The 22,279-nt window shown below is 41.7% G+C and overlaps 1 protein-coding gene across 1 annotated transcript; it reads right to left on the reverse strand.

Moving 5' to 3' along the window:
* Positions 1–430: 430 nt before the first annotated feature.
* LOC142218838 (lecithin retinol acyltransferase-like) lies at positions 431–18,581 on the reverse strand. The gene is made up of 2 exons (XM_075287803.1): positions 17,994–18,581; positions 431–949 (listed from the first exon to the last, which is right to left on the reverse strand). Exons 1-2 carry the CDS (start codon positions 18,522–18,524, stop codon positions 797–799), a joined length of 684 nt encoding a protein of 227 aa, XP_075143904.1. The 5' UTR covers positions 18,525–18,581; the 3' UTR covers positions 431–796.
* Between the last annotated feature and the right edge of the window lie 3,698 nt (positions 18,582–22,279).

A 22,279-nucleotide genomic window follows, 5' to 3' on the forward strand; every position in this document is an offset into this window, starting at 1 on the left:
GACCCTTGTACTGTCGAGGAGGGGGGGTGGTGGTGTATTCTTGTTTTTTGTTCTGCCTTTATACAGGACATAGGAGGCCATAATGTTGCCTTGTTTATGATGAGGCGAGTAAAAGTTAAATCTTGTCAAATCCCTAGTTACTTGTTATTTTGTGGTTTGGTGAGTAGAGAGCCATAATAAGGCAGGACCCTGGAAAGCAGCCAGTGCAGGAGGTCTATACAGTATACATTTATAGCTGTGGATATAGTGAAACTCAAAGTTACTTCATTGTGGCTCTCAAGTTAGTAATAATTACAAATAAATATTTTATTATTATTATAAATCAAAGTACAGAAAGTAGGAAGAAACATTTTTGATCACGTGACCTATCTATGCTAGGGCGTCCAAGGATTGCGGCCTGGACACCCAGCTTAGCAACAACATCAAGACAAAACAAACTAGTCTATAGGTCTGGCTGTTACACTACAGTATATACCATACACTGTTTATACATTAATACTCTCTATTACTTAGTAGACCTCATTGTGCTAAAATATTAATGGCAACATTATATTTCTTTGTAATAAATGTTAACTCTCACTTTTGAAGAAAAATAATTATAGAGTTACATTCTGGTCTTTTCAAGTATGCTACAGTACTAAGGTATCCGAAATCTAGTGGTCTCCAGTGTTTTCACTTGAAGGTTTGGCTGATACTTTCCATTTCTAGGAAAGTTGCCTTAAGTGCATGTAGCACATTTTGAAGGCACATAGCAGAACTGCCTATCCATTGTCTTCTCACATGTGTCGCAGTTCATTCAGCTAGCCATCCACAGGGTAAAGGTAATAAGAAAAGTGGGAATGGTGGTGAACGGGCTTAATCCCACACAAAGTGTCAATACCAATCCCACAGCAGCAGAAATCACAACACTTCTTTGGTCTCGAATAATCTTCTTCACTGTATCACAAAACTGTAAGAAAAAGAAAAGTAACGGAATGGTAAGTATACAAAAGTTAAGACATTGGCATGATATATAATGTGTGTAAATGACATAATTCTGTACCACTGTACACAGAGAATTGTATTCAATTAATTGTCAGTATACACAAGTGATAAGTCGCATTATCAGTGGGGGTCCCAATGGTCAGATCCCCATCAATCATGAGAACAGGTGTCCCCAGTCCTGCTCCATAAATGACATGAGTGATATACTCAGATTTTCTTCCCATAAGGATGAATGGAGCAAAAAATACACATATTTGACGGAGGCCAAATCTCTCTCTGATCACCTATTCTGTAGATATTTTAGGTGATAAATTAGAATCCTGGTAAACTTTTTCAAGCACGGCTATATAGTCATACTATACTGTCCACTGTATTTATAACCTACCCAACATGTAGCAGTCTTTCATTGAACACTTGTATCACGTTAGTAAACATTAACCAACATGTTGAACCAATACATTTTCGTTTATTCACTTTGTATTACAACAGTAATTTTGGAATGCACCACAATGGCGCAATGAACATTTGCTTAATAAATGCTATCTCTGTAAGTCAAGTGAAATCAATAAATGTATTAAAAAAAAGTAATGCAAATATAAACTGAAATAAAACGCAATGATACAACGCAGCAAGCTTCTGTAACTTTACAATAACAGATCAGCTCCTGCAGAAGTCACAATGTGCAAGTCTATTAATTGTGTAAACCATATTGTAAAAATTAATGTAGATATTATTTCAGTATTGATTCCTCATAGTTACACAAAATATTTACAAGTAAAATCTAAAAATGCCATTGGTAACAATGAAAAAAAAACCTCTGGTAGTGGACTGGCAGAACACATGTATAGAATATAAATAATTGTAGCTGTGATGTCTACATGCCTATATCATTAGATACATACTGTATACCTAGGACTGCTTATTTCTCAGTCATGTGATCCATATAACACAGACATTTGTTACACATAATAAACCAAAGAAGAAAACCCTAGTAATCATTTTATTGGACAATAATAGGGAAGTAACACCTTCACAGACTCTTAGCAGATACCACAAGGCCCAGACAGGATTTTATGTCTGCTGTTACTGCAGGAACTATTTAACTACTACAAAGGTTAAAGGTTATTAACAATTAAAGTAAATAGTTCCGGGGCCCATCCACAATACCAGGTATATACGTCACACAGCAATAAAGGGGTATAAAATCCAGCTTTAAAGGAAAGGAAAAAAGTTACTTTGTACTTGATACTTCCACCCATTTTATGTGTAAATGAAACTGCGGCACTGAAGGGGTTGCAATTACAAAGTGTAATTATACTGGCCGAATACAGACAGAAAACCTCATAAAGAAGAGGTTACAACAACCTTGAATATACAAGCAGATGAGGTGGGACACATACATGTTTGTTAGAAGAGATCTTAGCACATTTATAGCCTGTGCTGCAAAAATGTGTATGCAGTTCTAATAAAGAAAAAAAAATGTTATTATAGATGTACTTACATTAATACATGAAAGGAATGATCCAATTTCCAATCATAGCTTGCATTACACACTACAACAAGCTTATAAGCACAAGAAGAATTTTACAGACAATAGTGTGCACAAATCCGAGGTTACCTTATCAGTCTGAAAGCTCATACGAAACCCATATCTGCAATAAGTGACAAAGTGCTCACAGTTATCCCATAGCAGGCTGTATGATGTGGACCCCAGCAGCTTCTCAGCCCTCTCAGCCACTTCTTCATTAGAAAGAGGTTTTGTCTTGAAACTTTTGTCCATGTGATTAACTATTATATCTCCACCATAGGCAAAGTCCTGCACTGTGTCCACTCTTACACTGGCCACTTTAGCCAAGACACCCAGGATCAGCCTTTTGTTGGTGACGGCTTTTCCAATCAGACACTTGTCGTCTGAAATAGCAGGGAGGATATCAGGCATCAGATGGGCAACCTTGTTATTCCCCAAGTAGATCCCAAAGTGAACAAACAAAGTCCTGGGGACCTCTAGCAAATCTCCTCTCCTCAGTGTGCAAAATTCAATATCTCTTCTTACTCCAACTTTCCTCTTTTTCAGGCTAAATTTCTTTATATTTGAAAAAATGAAGATTTTTTCAAAGATGAAGACCATCAGTCCTACCAGGAGGGATTTCATGATGCTCACCTTGAGTTCTGCAAGGCATGTATTAACTGCTGTGTTATTCATGCTAATCTGTGGTTTTTGTTAGGCACATGGGGGAGAATCCCTTGACATCACTGGGACAAGTCTGAAAGCATTGGTTAAAACTAATGTGGGAGTCACCTTTCATGGCATTCATTTAAATGGAAAATACAAAAAAAAAATCTAAAAATTTTTAAATGAACCTTTCAGGCATTTTAGTCTTTAATATTTGCAATTTAAAAGTTAAATTATATCTTGTACTGTAATACAAATAAACATGAAGAATGAGGAAAATATTTCAAGATGCTAAATTTAGATGAGTAAATATTGCACTAAATGCTATTTATTGTATAAAATGCATTAGCAAAATTGAGGAACAGATATAATAAAACAAAAATTATTTTTTACAAACGAACATATTCTATGTATTTTTTTTAAATAAATAAATATGTTCCATGGCATAGGCCAAGAAACATGTTAAAATTCAGAATTAGTAGTATAAATATAGTAGCAGCATAGCAGTAGTTTCTTTTTGCAGATTTTTAGGAGCTTGCAAAAAACTGCATAAAATGAATGCATTTTTAGTGATTTTTTTTTTTTATTTCCAATGCCTGTAAAAAAAACAAAAAACAAAAAAACTCCATAGATCATATTAATGCATGCTACAATTTAGGGGGGGAAAAAACACCATCTATCCGTAAAAAAAAACAAACAATACAACTAAAGAGATGTTTGAAGCATGTTTCATATGTCCCAATTGCCTACTGCCTTGCAGCTGACTAAAGCATTTTTCGTAAAAAAAAAAAAAAAAATGCCAGAAAAAATGTGAGAAATGCATAAAACTACCCTAAAAGTATATTTATATACTTAGCATCAATCAACAAGTTTACTTAATTTTCTTCATTTATTTTATCCCCTGCTGAAATTACTGAACTGAATGATATAAAATTGATTATTTGACTATAATAAAATGATTTCAAATTTGTAAATCTATTATTTGATGTGTCCATTGCTGTGGAATATATAAATAAAACATTATTATTATAGGCTATTTGTAGGCCTGACATCTAGAAATCTGTTTTTCTACCATTTGAAAGATACTGTAGAGCTATACATCAAAAATGTCTAGTAAAATGGGTGATCAGTACATTGTGTGGATGTGACTAGAATGAGATAGTAACACTTCAACAGTAGCAGACTATTAACTCCAAGACTCCTTGTATGGTAGTACAAGTCTTAAACGTGACACACTATTAAATACCATCCATCATACTGGTGACAGTATGTGAAACAGGTCAACCGATTTGCTAGAACAGGTTTACAAGATGGGTTACTGGTAAAACGTATTAGTAATGTTTGCTACATATGTTATAACATGCAAAGCTCAACGAGGGACATTGTAGACACAAATTAATAGCTAGATATTGAAGATATATATAAAAGTCCTCTACAGATCTTACAGACGTAGTAGTGTGTATGCTACATTACTGTAATTGTATGTCATATTACAAAAAGAAGATATACAATATTATCCTAAAAATACAGCCTTCCAGTAAAGATATGACAACGGTATATTTTATGACTACATTACATTATGAGGTCGTATTTATGAACAACTACAGTTCTACCATCTTCTTATGTCCATCAAAAAGGAAAGCAGGAAAATGGAGCAACCCGCTAAAGTGCATTTTGATACATGCTAATCCATTATGTAAATGTATAAAGCCCAAGAACAAAGCTCACAAAAAGGCAGCTCTGTCTTGTCAACAAAGCTCCTTATTCGGTAGCTAATAACATCAGCAGCCAAGTAAATGCACTACTAACCCACAGGGCTTCAACTTCCCAGAGAGCCTGCAAGTAATGATAGATGGGAAGACACATTCATCTTACCTGAAAAATGACTGAGCCATTGAGGCCTCGAGAAAAGAGAACTTGATCCTTTATCCAGTTGTATACAGACAGCTTTTCCCTCAGAGGCTGCTAGCATGCTGTCATCAGCCATTAGCCAGGCTTTTTGTGCTATCTTAACAAGGCATCACAAAAGATTACCTTATAACGCCTACTTGGTAAGAATTTATCCGTCGTCCTAGTATAAAATGAGGCAGCCAGCATACACCTTTCACACTACTATGAGCTTTGTGAATTGACACGTTTATGGCCCAATTTCCTGACTTTCCAGGTTTCTTTCTGCTATAGTATATAATTGTTCTTACTCATCAAAGAGAAAAGATGTTTAACTGGATACTTCCTTCCTGGCAGTCTGGCATAGCAAGACAGGCAACAGGTTTAGCTATCACGGTGCCTCGAAAAGCTCTAACATCATAAAATCTAATGTAATGTAATCTAATGTAAAGCTGAGTGCAGTATACACGAGGATAGAAATGCTTTGGACAGGGAAAACTGGAAGTTTTTGGAAGTATTAGAGATACAAGTGATGTATGTACACATATATATATATATATATTATGCTTATGATAGTCTTATCATCAATATATACTACTAAGATTGAAGATAGATACATCAATCATTCTTTCATGTATAAAATTGTAGGTTCATCTTCAATTCACAGAATTAGAAAGACAAAGACAAAGGAATTTATGCTTGGTTCACATCTGCGTTGGCATTCCGTCCAGGGGAGTCCGCATGGGACCCCCGAACGGAATACCAAACGCAATTGCAAGCAGTGTGCAGTAAAAGAACATGGATTCCATAGACTATAATGGGATCCGTGTGCTTGCTGCGCGCTGCGTGCACGAATCATGCAGACAGGAAAGTAGATTGTGAACAACTTACATGTCCGCATGATCCCTGCGGAGATCTGGCGGCAAGCACACAGACCCCATTATAGTCTATGTGCTTTCACTGGCACACTGCTTGCAGTTATGTTCGGTACTCCGTTCGGGGGGGGGGGGGGGGGTCCTAAGGGAGACTTCCCTGGACGGAATACCAATGCAGATGTGGACGAGACCTTAGACTGTGATCCCTAAGGGTATGTTCACACGGCGGAAAACGGATTCCGCATGTGAATATACCACTCGGCTAGCCACGACGGAATGCCAATGCAATGCACCGGCGTCCCATCCCGGCATTCTGCTCCGGATTAGGCCCGAATAAATGGGCCGAGTCTGCCGCAGAATCCACGTCAAGATAGGTAATCTCACTTCTCTTTTCCTCCACTAGCTAGCAGAAGTCAATGGGAGCCGTTTTGGCAGGCAGATTTTGAGGCGAATTCCGCGTAAAACTCAGTGTGAACATACCCTAAGTGGGACAATGTTGACAATATCTGTAAATCGCTACAGAATATACTAGCATTAGGGGCAACACGGTGCCTCAGTGGTTAGCACAGTAGCCTTGCAGCGCTGTAGTCCTGAGTTCGAATCTCACCAGGAACAACATCTGCAAGGAGTTTGTATGTTCTCCCTGTGTTTGCGTGGATTTCCTCCCATTCTATAAAGACATACTGATAGGAAAAATGTACATTGTGAGCCCTATATGGGGCTCACAATCTCCAAAAAAAAGAAAGAATATACTGGTGTTATATAAGTAAGCAACATAAACAAACACAATTTAATAGAGTATTATAACAATAATTCTATAATTTGCACGACTGAGTTTTACCCATGAAACTCGATTCATGTGTTCTCTAGATTTACTGACCATGCCGGGAATGGGACTCCTAATATCATAGTTATCTATGATGCAAGGAGTCGCTGCCATCCAGCATGAAGGTCACACGGGTGTGTTTTTCATTGCATTCAAGTTTCCTCTGCAGAATTTCTGCCGTTATTATACCTATACAGAAAACACAAACATTTTGGGGGGGATTAGCCAGAATCACATCCATTTTGCAAATTCTGTAGAACTCAGCGTTTTTGCAACGTGGGGCTTCAACCTAAAGGGATTGCCCAGGAATTGAAAAAACTGTGGAGGGCCCCAGGGAAGATGTGACATAAAAAAACATACTCACCTGTCCCTGGCGCTATGGTGTCTGCTGCCACAGTCCGTTCAGTCATATGCTGTGCTTTGGGTCCCCAGAAGCTGTGTGTTCCGCGTGACTGCTGAGGCCTTTTTGAATCTTAAATGGCCATTTTTAGGCTCCATTCTCACAGAGTAACGCGCCGCTCATTTAGACACGTATACATAAGTCAGAGCGCGGTGCTTCAAAACAGATCCCATTGATTTCAATGGGTGCCAGTTTACGCACGCTACACATTGAAATCAATGGGATCTGTTTTGAAGCGTCGCGCTGTGACACGTGTATACGTGTCTAAATGAGTGGCGCGTTACTCCGTGAGAACGGGGCCTTAGAACATGTTGGAGATTTTACTAAGTGAAACGTGCTAGAATTCTGGGGTAAATTAACCCCTTCTCGCCAAAGGAATTTTTCGATCTTAGTTTTTGACTTTCTGTCTTATAAACCCCATAGCTTTGTTATGTTTCTGTTCACAGAGCCAGGGCTCACAGGGCTTAATGTTTGCGGGACAAATTGTTCTTCAAAATGATACTATATTATTCTATACAATGCACTGGGAAGCTTGAAAAAAAAATCAGAATGGAGTGGAATTGGAGAAAAGTGCATTTGTGGGACTTTCTTACCGCCTTCATTTTTATGGCATTCACTCTGCCGTCAAAATGACATGCCACCTGTATCCTATGTTTCGGTATGATTTCGTGTATACCAAATGTATATAGTTTTAACCCCTTAACAAAAATCTAAAACTTTGCGAAAAAGTTTACTTATAAGAGTATAGGGATGTATGAGGATGTATTTTTCGCAGGGTCAGGTGTACTTTTTAGTTATACCATTTTGGGCAATGTCTATTGCTTTGATAACTTTATATTAAAAATTTTATTATAGACACTGATGGTGGAAGGACCTGTATGACAGAGAGTAGCAAAACAGGGGTGGCTACCGCAGCTTCAATTAATCACCATACAAGTGATAGTAACAGGACCACTCAAGGTACCAAACCAAGGTGTAACCTGTACAAAATCTTCACTTAATGTAGGTCACAAAGTGCTGTTGTAGCATAGTCCATCCATCAAAGTGCAACTAAAACTTCACTGCTGAGTGTGAAAAAAACAGCACATACAGCCTATGTGGCATATACCAATCACTGCCCATGAAAGTGACTCCTACTCTACAGCTTTCCTTATTGCGTTCAGATGACTTTTTATCTGTTTTAGGGGTCCTTTTAACTGGTCACAACCTGTATTTGCAGTCCCAGTGTCCCTGGATCTCCTATTTTATGGCCACTTTTCTCAGTTATTGGCTTACCATTTTTTACTTACTCCTGGCAGAATTACATGTAATGAAACCAGTAGTAGTAATGGTGGATAGGGAGGGAGGGCAGGTTGCACCATATTGTATACACCCCATGCCTCAGACAGAAATGTGCTGCAGAAAAACTGATAACACACCACATACGAAAACTTATACAACGAGAAAATTGCTCAACAAGACCCTGCAGGTTTCAAATTTTGATGAAAATATGGATGTTTTCTTAGAGAAGGAGCTACACTTCCTCTTCTCAGACAATGACATTATGTCCATTGCCCACTGGAAACAACAATGGAAGTCAAACTGGTTTTCTGATGTTATAGCTGATCAATGCTAAGGGGGCATTCACAATACCATGTCCGTACGGATAAGGTCCGGAAAAAAAAGAAAAAGAAAAATGGATGTTTATCATAGCAGACATTAATGGACACTAACTCACAGCACGAAACTGGAATGAGTTTTAGTAAAGCAGCCAGGTGAAACAAAGACTACCCTTGCCCCACAATGCCCACTTTCATCAGAAAATAAACAATAAAAGTGAGAAGAGGTCATAGCCGGCCCTAGCTGGTCTAGCAAAGATGATCACGCCTCATTTGAAGTAGCACAGAATGTTTTATTTCCACTCTAATGTGGATTCATACTGAGATTGATCCACAGAAAACTTAATCACTTTATTTTCCGCACCACTCCTGTGTCATGTAGGAGCCACTCAGTGTATGATGGTCTTACTTGAATCTAGATCTAAACAACTATACAGCTTATATTACCTTCATTCTCTATAAAATACTGAATTACAAATATCTATATGGATTCTGGGCTTTCCACTTTGGAGTTGTCCTCAATCTGTAGCTTAACTGGAGCTGTTACATGGGCCTAATTGTTCATTTATCACTGTTGTTCATGTGTCAAAGTGTAAAGATTAAGACTCAGGTGTGTCCACACTTTATAAAGAAATCTAGGCCTGTCTCTTTTATACTTTATTGCTGAGTAACTGGGTCACATAGAGTCACATATACGTGAATAATTTTCATACATTTCACAATTGTGATATGTTTGGTAGAGGGCCAGAGTAGACAGTACATAATGAAGAGATTCTCTCTACTTTTTGTATCCCTTAAAATGGTTATCTGAGCAGCTTAGACTAACTTGCCTGATTTGGAAGACTCTTGATGAAGAAACCAGGGATCTTAGCCTGGTTCTAACCACCGGGTCTTGTGATCAGAATCAGCATTCTTACCATGGAGTCACTCAGCTACTTCCCTCGATCTCATACCTGTGCTATGGAGGCTGGCATAGTCATCCAACTCCCATAGCACAAGTGAGCACCTGCGAGATCAGGGGAAGAAAGAGGGGGCAGAGCAACCCCAGGTGGAGAGATGGTTTGAACCATGTGACCCAGGGGTCAGAATCGAGCTGGAGCACCTGGGGCGTTCATCAAGAATCTGCCAGGTCACTTAAAGGGGATGTTCCAATATGGACACTTATTCCCTGTCCACAGGATAGTGGATCAGTGTCCAATTGCTGGAGGCCTTTTTGCCAGGTACCCCCAGTGATCAGGAGGATGGGGGGGACTGAAAGCCCCCCTAAGGGCTCCTTGTGAATGGAGTGCCAGTGTGGTTGTGTGATTGCCACACCATTCACTTCTATGGGGCTGCTGGGACTGTGATCTCCAGCAGTTTCCACAGCCTCATAGCAGTGAATGGAGCCTCAGTCCTGCAAGCACACTAGATAATCTCCTAAAGTTAATCTAAACTCCCCGGATGACCCCTTTAAGCTGGCCATGCACATTAGATTTTACACTGTCCGATTGTTCAGTAAAGTGTTCCAAACACATGAACAACCATGAACTTTCCAAGGAGCGGTCAACTACCCCAGACGCTTGTAAAATTAACAAATGAAAGTCATTCAATACTACATGTCCGCAATACAAAAATCGCACACAGGTCTGTCAGTCTAGGACATATACAATAGAAGTCTACAATCCAATGTATATTTATTGTCATGCATTCACCACTGGCCACTAGGTATTACACTAGGTATTACAGAGACTGCCTCTCTTGTCAGGAGTCTTTCTTTAATTTACATTTCATCTATGGGTTAGAATAAAAGGTTATAATTAGAGATGAGCGAACACTAAAATGTTCGAGGTTCGAAATTCGATTCGAACAGCCGCTCACTGTTCGAGTGTTCGAATGGGTTTCGAACCCCATTATAGTCTATGGGGAACATAAACTCGTTAAGGGGGAAACCCAAATTCGTGTCTGGAGGGTCACCAAGTCCACTATGACACCCCAGGAAATGATACCAACACCCTGGAATGACACTGGGACAGTAGGGGAAGCATGTCTGGGGGCATAAAAGTCACTTTATTTCATGGAAATCCCTGTCAGTTTGCGATTTTCGCAAGCTAACTTTTCCCCATAGAAATGCATTGGCCAGTGCTGATTGGCCAGAGTACGGAACTCGACCAATCAGCGCTGGCTCTGCTGGAGGAGGCGGAGTCTAAGATAGCTCCACACCAGTCTCCATTCAGGTCCGACCTTAGACTCCGCCTCCTCCGGCAGAGCCAGCGCTGATTGGCCGAAGGCTGGCCAATGCATTCCTATGCGAATGCAGACTTAGCAGTGCTGAGTCAGTTTTGCTCAACTACACATCTGATGCACACTCGGCACTGCTACATCAGATGTAGCAATCTGATGTAGCAGAGCCGAGGGTGCACTAGAACCCCTGTGCAAACTCAGTTCACGCTAATAGAATGCATTGGCCAGCGCTGATTGGCCAATGCATTCTATTAGCCCGATGAAGTAGAGCTGAATGTGTGTGCTAAGCACACACATTCAGCACTGCTTCATCACGCCAATACAATGCATTAGCCAGTGCTGATTGGCCAGAGTACGGAATTCGGCCAATCAGCGCTGGCTCTGCTGGAGGAGGCGGAGTCTAAGGTCGGACCTGAATGGAGACTGGTGTGGAGCGATCTTAGACTCCGCCTCCTCCAGCAGAGCCAGCGCTGATTGGCCGAATTCCGTACTCTGGCCAATCAGCGCTGGCTCTGCTGGAGGAGGCGGAGTCTAAGATCGCTCCACACCAGTCTCCATTCAGGTCCGACCTTAGACTCCGCCTCCTCCAGCAGAGCCAGCGCTGATTGGCCGAATTCCGTACTCTGGCCAATCAGCACTGGCTAATGCATTGTATTGGCGTGATGAAGCAGTGCTGAATGTGTGTGCTTAGCACACACATTCAGCTCTACTTCATCGGGCTAATAGAATGCATTGGCCAGCGCTGATTGGCCGAATTCCGTACTCTGGCCAATCAGCACTGGCTAATGCATTGTATTGGCGTGATGAAGCAGTGCTGAATGAGTGTGCTTAGCACACACATTCAGCTCTACTTCATCGGGCTAATAGAATGCATTGGCCAATCAGCGCTGGCCAATGCATTCTATTAGCGTGAACTGAGTTTGCACAGGGGTTCTAGTGCACCCTCGGCTCTGCTACATCAGATTGCTACATCTGATGTAGCAGTGCCGAGTGTGCATCAGATGTGTAGTTGAGCAAAACTGACTCAGCACTGCTAAGTCTGCATTCGCATAGGAATGCATTGGCCAGCCTTCGGCCAATCAGCGCTGGCTCTGCCGGAGGAGGCGGAGTCTAAGGTCGGACCTGAATGGAGACTGGTGTGGAGCGATCTTAGACTCCGCCTCCTCCAGCAGAGCCAGCGCTGATTGGCCGAATTCCGTACTCTGGCCAATCAGCACTGGCTAATGCATTGTATTGGCGTGATGAAGCAGTGCTGAATGTGTGTGCTTAGCACACACATTCAGCTCTACTTCATCGGGCTAATAGAATGCATTGGCCAATCAGCGCTGGCCAATGCATTCTATTAGCGTGAACTGAGTTTGCACAGGGGTTCTAGTGCACCCTCGGCTCTGCTACATCAGATTGCTACATCTGATGTAGCAGTGCCGAGTGTGCATCAGATGTGTAGTTGAGCAAAACTGACTCAGCACTGCTAAGTCTGCATTCGCATAGGAATGCATTGGCCAGCCTTCGGCCAATCAGCGCTGGCTCTGCCGGAGGAGGCGGAGTCTAAGGTCGGACCTGAATGGAGACTGGTGTGGAGCGATCTTAGACTCCGCCTCCTCCAGCAGAGCCAGCGCTGATTGGTCGAGTTCCGTACTCTGGCCAATCAGCGCTGGCCAATGCATTCTATTAGCTTGATGAAGCAGAGTGTGCACAAGGGTTCAAGCGCACCCTCGGCTCTGATGTAGCAGAGCTGAGGGTGCACAAGGGTTCAAGTGCACCCTCGGCTCTCCTACATCAGAGCCGAGGGTGCGCTTGAACCCTTGTGCAGCCTCGGCTCTGCTACATCAGAGCCGAGGGTGCGCTTGAACCCTTGTGCACACTCTGCTTCATCAAGCTAATAGAATGCATTGGCCAGCACTGATTGGCCAGAGTACGGAATTCGGCCAATCAGCGCTGGCCAATGCATCCCTATGGGAAAAAGTTTATCTCACAAAAATCACAATTACACACCCGATAGAGCCCCAAAAAGTTATTTTTAATAACATTCCCCCCTAAATAAAGGTTATCCCTAGCTATCCCTGCCTGTACAGCTATCCCTGTCTCATAGTCACAAAGTTCACATTCTCATATGACCCGGATTTGAAATCCACTATTCGTCTAAAATGGAGGTCACCTGATTTCGGCAGCCAATGACTTTTTCCAATTTTTTTCAATGCCCCCGGTGTCGTAGTTCCTGTCCCACCTCCCCTGCGCTGTTATTGGTGCAAAAAAGGCGCCAGGGAAGGTGGGAGGGGAATCGAATTTTGGCGCACTTTACCACGTGGTGTTCGATTCGATTCGAACATGGCGAACACCCTGATATCCGATCGAACATGTGTTCGATAGAACACTGTTCGCTCATCTCTAGTTATAATAAAAGGGTTGCCCAGTAAATATTATTGTTTCTATAATGAAAAGTTTTACAATTTTGCAACATTTTTTCTAGATCGTCTTGCTTTAATTTTTTTATTTACTTCTGCTAATGGATGGATGGATGATCCATCGTCGTGTGATGGACACACAGGTGCACAACTTTCCAACGCAAAGGCTGAACACTGGCCAGCTGCTGGGAATCATAGCTGAAAGCTGCAGCAAAAGCCAGATGTTTTTTTGTTTTTTTTTTTGCCACAGACATCCCGCAACTGATCAAACATGTTTAACCTTAGCCTAAACTAGTTACAATGTTAACAGCATCAAACAGTGGGAATCCACAGTCAATAAAAGTTTAACAAGTTGGAAGAAATATAGAGTTTGGTGGAAGATGGAAGGGTGTAGGGCTCTAACTTATCATTAAAGACATTGCAGCAGGTGAAATTTATGTAACGGATCACCCAGAGAGGTTCCGAAATGATTTGCTCCTAAGAATATGGCATATCAGTACCACATTGTGAGTAAGTCCATTTCTAGAGGGAGTCCATCTGCCTTCAGTAGGCTAAATGTCAAGCTGGTGGGTTGAGGGACTGACTGTATAGAGCAGCGGTCCTCAAACTATGGCCCGCGGGCTACATGCGGCCCGCCGAGGACATTTATCCGGCCCCCTGCATGTGGCCCGCGCTGTCGCCTGGATCGCTCACTAACGGGGAATCCGATTCCCCGTTAGTGAGCGGATCGCCGCTTTCAGTTGTATGTGCATTTGCACATACAACGGGAAGCTGTCAGGGTCTGCCCGACCGCGGCCTACACTGATGGCAGAGAGTGACCTCTGCCCCCGACGCAGGCGCGATGACGTCATCACTCCTGCAGTCTGGAAGGAGGAGGACGCACCGCGGTGGCTCTTCATGGGTAAGTATGACAGTGTGGGTGTGATTGTACTGATGAGCATATAATACAGTGGGGGGAGGGTACTGATGAGCATGTAATACAGTGGGGAGGGTACTGATGAGCATATAATACAGTGGGGTGAGGGTACTGATGAGCATATAATACAGTGGGGGGAGGGTACTGATGAGCATGTAGTACAGTGGGGAGGGTACTGATGAGCATATAATACAGTGGGGGGAGGGTACTGATGAGCATATAATACAGGGGGGGTAGTGATGAGCATATAATACAGTGGGGGGGTACTGAAGAGCATATAATACAGGGGGGGAGGGTACTGATGAGCATATAATACGGGGGGGGGGGGTAGTGATGAGCATCTAATACAGTGGGGGGGGGGGTACTGATGAGCATATAATACAGTGGGGGGAGGGTACTGATGAGCATATAATACAGTGGGGGGAGGGTACTGATGAGCATATAATACAGTGGGGGGAGGGTACTGATGAGCATATAATATAGTGGGGGGGTACTAAGGAGTATATAATACAGTGGGGTGGGGGGGTACTGATGAGCATATAATACAGTGGGGGAGTTACTGAGGAGTATATAATACAGTGGGGGGTACTGAGGAGTATATAATACAGTGTGAGGGGGCATACTGAGGAGTATACAATACAGTGGGGGGTACTGAGGAGTATACAATACAGAGGGGGGTACTGAGGAGCATATAATACTGTGGGGTGGGGGCATACTGAGGAGCAGGGGTGAACCCAGCCTTTTTGCCGCCTGAGGCGAAATATTTCGGCCCTCCAGTGTTTTGAGGGACAGTGAACTGGCCCCGTCTTTGAAAAGTTTGAGGACCCCTGGTATAGAGGAAAGGAGTAGAGTAGGGTTAGGGATTGTGAGAGTTTGAATGGTGTAATGAGACGTGCAGACCAATAACACCCCAGCTGTCTTACCCTTCATTTACATCTGTGTTCAGTATTCTGTTTGGGGAGTCCGCATGGGGACCCCCTGAACGGAATACCGAGCGCAACTGCAAGCGCTGTGCAGTAAAAGCACACGGACCCCATTTACTTTCCTGTCCGCATGATCCCTGCGGAGATCTGGCTGCAAGCACACGGACCCCATTACAGTCTATAGGGTCTGTGTGCTTTCACTGGCACACCGCTTGCAGTTGCGTTTGGTATTCCGTTAGGTGGGAGGGGGTCTTCATGCGGACTTCTTCAGAAATACCAACGCAGATGTGAACGAGGCCTTAAGGAAGTAAGACTGATTATAGGTGGAGAGGGGAAAAAAAGTGTTGAAGTGTTGAAGTTTTTTTTTATACATCCTGTTGGGAAAGTTTAATTCAATTTCTTATGAGTGTTAAATTCAAAGTCAGCCTGGGGGCCACACGGTGGCTCAGTGGTTAGCAGAGCAGCCTTGCAGCGCTGAAGCCCTGGGTTCAAATCCAGCCAAGGGCAAAAACCATCTGCAAGGAATTTGTATGTTCTCCCTGTGTTTGTGTGGATTTCCATCCAAAGACATACTGATAGGGGAAAAAAAATATACATTGTGAGCCCTATATGGGACTCTCAATCTACATTAAAAAAAAATAATAATTCAAAGTCAGCCTTTGCAATGGTATTATAATGGTCATGGAACTGAAAAAATCCTTGCATGACATAGAGTATGCCAATACAAAACAGCAATCCTATAATTAAACCTGGAGTTTTCTGCTGTCCACATTAGGCTTAATTTGCTTAACCTAAATGTTTAGTCTCTCCACCAGTGCTTGTTTAGGTGCGCTTAGTCTATAAGCTTTGAGCACATGGTTAGACTTTGAAGGAAATTAGAGAATGTTTACTTTTATCCACTATTGGATTATGCGAACATCATTAGGAAATGGCATCAGAAAACAAGTCAGAGAATACCATGGAAAACTCTTTAACACAATGAAAAGAGCTTACATTACAGAAAGCATCTCTGCTCAGCACCCTGTGGTGCATGTTAGCAACTCAAACAGTGAATTTGTGAAGAAGAATGCAGGTGAACATCCATTATGTGCATACACCCTAAGGCAGTGGAGTCAAACTCCTTTTCGCTGATGACGGCCACGTCAGCCTTCTGGCTCTCTTCAAAGGGCCGTTGGTAATCCGGTGACTATATAAATGTAACCATACCAGTTATACAGTTATATTTATAGTCCATTGAAGGCAACCATAAGGCTTATGTCAACATATTGTAAAATAAAACAACAGGTTTGTAAAAATGCTTACCTATTTTGTTTTCTGGCTGGATGTCTCCCCATAGGTAATAGTCTGCCAATTATCCCCCTATAGGTAACAGTCACCCCATAGGTAATAGTGCCCTCACACATATAGGTAATAGTGTCCTCATACACATAGGTAATAGTGTCCTAACTATCTCCCCCTATTGCTTCTATTATACCTATATGGAAAATTCCAGTTTTTCCATAGGTATAATTGATATTCTGTGATTTTCAAAAGCGTTTTTGAAATCGCAGCCCTTCTGCAGCAGATTTTTTTTCTACACGGTTTGGATGGGATTATCCAGAATTCCCGCTTCTTATTAAGCCCGGTTGAATGGGGCTAATTAGGAGGGAGTCTCAAGCTGCGGAATCCGCGGCAAGATCGATTTTTTTTCCATGTCCTGCTTCGATCATTGCCTCCGATTGAAAACAACGGGAGGCGGACTCCGGGAGGAGTCTGTTCCAGATTCAGGGGCAAAATCTGCCCCCAAATCTGTGGCAAATTCCTCCGTGTGAACACAGCATAAAACACTGCAGTTTTTGTGATGACTTTTCTGTCATGGCCAAATCGCGATGTTTATGCTACGTGAGGTCCTGGCCTATAGTTGTTTTTCTCCAAATCTACAAAACAAAGGCCTCTTGGAAGGTCGAGCATGATGCGAAAGGGAGCAGCCTTTATTGGGTTATTTCACTGGAGTTCTGTCTTCCTAACTACATCAGGGAAGACAGGCTTGCACATTCCAGTGAGCGCCCGCTATTGGTTTGCAACACTGAGGCAACAGCAGCTGACTTCCTAATTACATCATGGAAGACAGATTTGCATATTCTTCCCATGATACATAACAAAAGTATGTTTGTCACTGTAATGTGCTCTGTAACACAGTTTGACACTGGCAAAATGGATTGGACTGTGTCAGTCTGTGTAACAACACACCCAGTTGTCAGTTTTTATATAATAAAACAATATATTTCAGAAACAAGAGGGAATATAAGACAATGTCTCAAATGCAACATTTTTGTAGCATATTTTGCACATCCAAAGTCAGTAGCAAATATAGCAGAAGGGAGAATTATAAGAGCTTCCTATATATTCCCCATTCCTTCTGAAGTGACTACTGGGTTTGGCTTAAAAAACCCAAGCAAAATCTTCACCCAAAAATTTGCAGCCTTAGGGTCCATTCACACGGACTAATGTGCCATTATTTTGCGGCCGTGATTTTGTGGTCACGATCGCAAAATAACATGGCGTTTACGATCCAGGCTCCCATTGAAATCAATGAGAGCTTTTACGACGCGCAAAGTCTCACACGCTGTATACGTGCCACATCACGCGGCACGTTACTCCGTGTGAATGGACCCTTAGGTGGTCTCAGCCTTAGTACAAAAAGGCCATGTGAATCAGTTCATAGAAGTGGTCAACTGCATACATCCCCACACATTCAGCATTTCTGCACACATCTCAACGGTGTTTTACATGTCTTATCTATTTACCTTCTCGGTCTGTAAGCTCACTGCGGTACCATATCTGCAGAAAGTAACAAAATGCTCACAGTTGTCCCACAGCAAGCTATAAGATGTGCTTCCCACGAGTTTCTCAGCCCTTTGAGCCGCTTCTTCATTAGAAAGAGGATTACTTTTCATATGTCGATCCATTTCATTAACTAATATTATTGCACCATAAGCAAAATCTTGTACACTGTCCACTCTCACACTAGCTATCTTAGCTAGCACTCCGGCTATCAATCTCTTGTTAGTAACAACTTTCTTAGCAGAAGTCTTTTGGGATGTTAAAGCTGAAAGAATGTCTGGAATCAAATGTGCAACCCGATTGTTTCCAAGGTAGATGCCAAAGTGGACAAAGAGAGTACGTGGAACTTCCAGAAGATCGCCTCTTTTAAACTGCGTTGTCTCATACACATTACCATTCTTGTCAGTTGCTGAAGTACAGTTTGGTTTTGGCTTTACAAAGAAAAGTATCTTGTCTAAAAGAAATGACAGTACACCCAAGACTGGATTTTTCATCTTCTGTAGTTGCTTGTTGGTTTCCCAGTAGCCTTAATGAACTCACATCCTTAGCAACTCCTGTATTTTATCCTAGCATATGGGTTGGGACCTGTGCTTTATACAGCTTAGTAGGATTGGTTAAATGTAGGCAGGTCTTATAAGTCTGACACTCACAAGTAAAGCATGTAGTAAGGAAAAACTGTACACCTACAGCAACATGACTAGTATATAATTAACACTTGACAAGAAATGGATGGGAAACAGTAGCTTCCATATTATACAGTCTGTTTCTATCCAGTACCCCTGAAATAAATGTGTACAGAAACAGATTCTTTATCCAAATGAAAATACATGCTGAATATCAATTTCTGGTCACAAATCGTCCATTTAGTATATTCATAAAGTGAAAGTGTTTCCATATAACTACTCTTTAAAAATATGTATTAAGGTATACAAGTCAGTGCTTGTCACTGTTAAAAGCCATTATCTTGTCATAATTTGGCTAAGAACACGAAGCATGTTACAAGTTCAGAACTCTTCCTTGCTAGGAGAGATACGTTCGAGATACATACACAGTAAATGCACAAATCTTTGACACTTTTTGACCTTAAATTACCGAAAATAGTAATCTAAGTGGATGTTACACTTTACAATATTCTTTCTTATAGGAGTGCTAGAAACTAAACATCTCTTAATAGCTGAGAAAAAAAGAAGAGAAAAACTGAGTCCAGAAGCCCCATTATTCTAGAAATCCCCTATGCTCAATGCTCCGTTGTGACATGTTTCTTAAACATGCCAAGATAATAAAACTGAAGGTGCTCTAAAAGTATTTGTACTGATGCAATGCATTGCTAGCAATTCTCTATGAAATTACCTGTTACAACAGATTATTCTTATAAGAGGACCCTTCACCACCTCCACCAACTTCAGTTCTTAGCATCTATTAGTAAGTAGAGATGAGCAAGTACTATTCGAAACGGCTGTTTCGAATAGCACGCACCCAAAGGAATGTATGGAAGCAGCCGGCACGCTGACTTTACCGTTGGCCGGCCGCTTAACCCCCTGCGTGCTGGCTACATCCATTCATTCCTATGGGTGCGTGCTATTCGAAACTGGAGTTTCGAATAGTACTCGCTCATCTCTATTAGTAAGTATTGCACCATTGATTTCAGTGCAGTTGGAATCAACTCCTACCTCCTACTGTTCCTGAAAAATCATTGCTGTTAGTTTTGGTGCCTGATATGCTACTTAGGTTCTGTACTGTCAGGTGGGTGGTAGCAGGCCTCAAAGAAATCTAAGACTGCTGTATTACGGCTCTATAGAATACAGAATGCACAGCAGAACTATAGTATGGCGATATGCATGAGGTCTTAAAGTGGTAACTTGTGTAGCTTTACTTTAATGTACCACACTTGCAATCTAAGAGACAAAATATTACCAATGAGCTGGCTGTGCTTCTGACCGGGCGTCTCTTCTTTCTTTGTGTTTGAGTGTATGTAGCGTCTTTATAAAGAAATATTTTGTCATGTAATAGTTGTACTTTGCTTCATACAATAAAGCTTATCAGCTCTCATCATATTATATTAGGGCTATCAGCATGCAGATTCTGTGATACTGTGCTATGAATATTCACTGTAAGCCTCATATTAACCATGTATATGTCAGAATACTGTAGTACAGTCTGGTTTAAACTTAAAGGGGCTCTATCAGCAAAATCATGCTGAGAGCCCCACATATGCGTGAATAGCCTTTAAAAAGGGTATTCAGGCACCGTAAATGTTATATTAAACTACCCCCCCCCCCATTTTAAAATAATACCCTAAAACAGAATGTGATAAACTTACCGAACGTGCACGGTGGGCGGGCATTCAGGGTCCGCCGTCTTATTTATCCACGCCTCCTCTTCCTCCGATATCCTCGGGTCCTGTCTTCCTCCGGCACTCGCGGACTGACATTGCTTAAAAAAAATGGCCTGGGCGCATGCACAGTAGCATGCTGCTTCTACTATGGCTACTGCGCATGCGCCCAGGCCATTTTTTTATAGCAATATCAGTTCGCGAGCGCCGGAGGAAGACGGGACCCGAGGACATCGGAGGAAGAGGAGATGTGGATGAAGAAGACGGCGCACACTGAATGCCCGCCCACCGTGCACGTTTGGTAAGTTAATCACATTCTATTTTAGGGTTTTATTTTAAAATGGGGGGGGTAGTTTAATATAACATTTACGGTGCCTGAATAGCCTTTTTAAAGGCTATTCACACATATGTTGGGCTCTATCAGCATGATTTTGCTGATAGAGCCCCTTTAACATTCAATTATTCAATCCAATCTATTTTAAAAATATTACATATTATTTATGGCAGACAAAGGCATAGTAATATATGATGTATGGCCGCCAACTGAAACTAAGACACAAAATATGTTATGTCCTGCTAATGGACTTTGTCTATGACGTAAAAAGACATAATAAAAATGATCCTGGAAATGGCAAAATACCTCTCCGGAAGTAGAGCTGTAATGTGTCATTTATAGGAAATATCTAGCTTCCGACTCACCATCACTAACGTGAATAGCCCTATTACGTTCAGCACACAACCTCTCATATATCAATAAACTCAGTGTAAAGTCCCTTGCAGACGACCGCGGGTAAGATCAGTGTGCTATCCGTGTTTTTCCCAGACAAAACACTGACTCATTAATTTCTATGGGCACATCCACACGACCGTGGTTTCCATGGATCAGTGTGCGGGCCGGGAGTCTGTGCCTCTATAGAACAGGTCCTATTTAGACTCGCCCATAGAAACATATGGGAGATTAAAAACCACGGACGGCACACAGATGTACTCTGTGTGTCATCAATGTGCCGTCCGTATTTGCAGACAAGCTAGGGACATCTTTAGATGTCTCCTTGTTGTTTTTTTTTGTGGATCCGAAAACTTGGATCACAAACTGATGACACACTGTCTGTTTTTGATAAATGATCCATTATGGTTGGGGGTACAGATTTTAGACTGGAGCCCAGGGGCTTCATTTTACCCCTCTGTAACCTCCTCTGGTAGAGTCCTATCTCCAGTGAGAACAAAGGATCCTTCTTCCCCCTGACATTAAGGAAGTATTAGGGAGTCCCCCTACACAATAAATAGTTTGCCATCTACTGGGTGTGCTTCCTAGACTGTTTTTTTTTTTTTTTTTTTTTGGGGGGGGGGGGGGTTCACATGGTGTCCACTTAACAGCAAAATTTATTAGCTGGGTCAATGTCTATTAACGTCTCTCACAAATCACCATTGTCTCTTTCTCAGGGGTGGATAAACCTTAAAAAAAAAGCTTACTATTATTTCATACCAAGTAACCTGGTGAAACGGAAGCATTTGCAACAACAAAAGCAAACAAAGGCTTAGATAAAGGTGAAAACCCAATTGCTGATAAGGAAAAATTGTCAAAAGACAGGATCACCATAAAAATATTGTATTTATTAATAATCAAATATAAAAAATACACCAAAATTGTAGTTCATATAAATATCAAAAATACTGGCTAAATGTGTTGGTCCTCCTATATCTAGCCAGTATTTTTGATATTTATATGAACTACAATTTTGGTGTTTTTTTATATTTGAGAAGCATTTGCAAGTTCTATTCATGTGTCTTGGAATAATTTCTAGTTAGATGAAGGAAACAAAAATCCTCTTTCTTTAATAACCCACCTGACTACAACAAATCCAGTAACACCATAAACTCCTTACAAGGTCTGGTGATGAATGCAACTACGTTATT

The sequence above is a fragment of the Leptodactylus fuscus genome, chromosome 1 (assembly GCF_031893055.1).
Source record: "Leptodactylus fuscus isolate aLepFus1 chromosome 1, aLepFus1.hap2, whole genome shotgun sequence".
NCBI lineage: Eukaryota > Metazoa > Chordata > Amphibia > Anura > Leptodactylidae > Leptodactylus > Leptodactylus fuscus.

Coding starts and splice junctions, on each gene's coding strand:
- LOC142218838 (XM_075287803.1), bottom strand. CDS start 18,524: ATGAAAAATCCAGTCTTGGGTGTACTGTCATTTCTTTTAGACAAGATA. Junction 950..17,993: donor TGAGCTTACAGACCGAGAAG/GTAAATAGATAA, acceptor TTTTTCTTACAG/TTTTGTGATACAGTGAAGAA.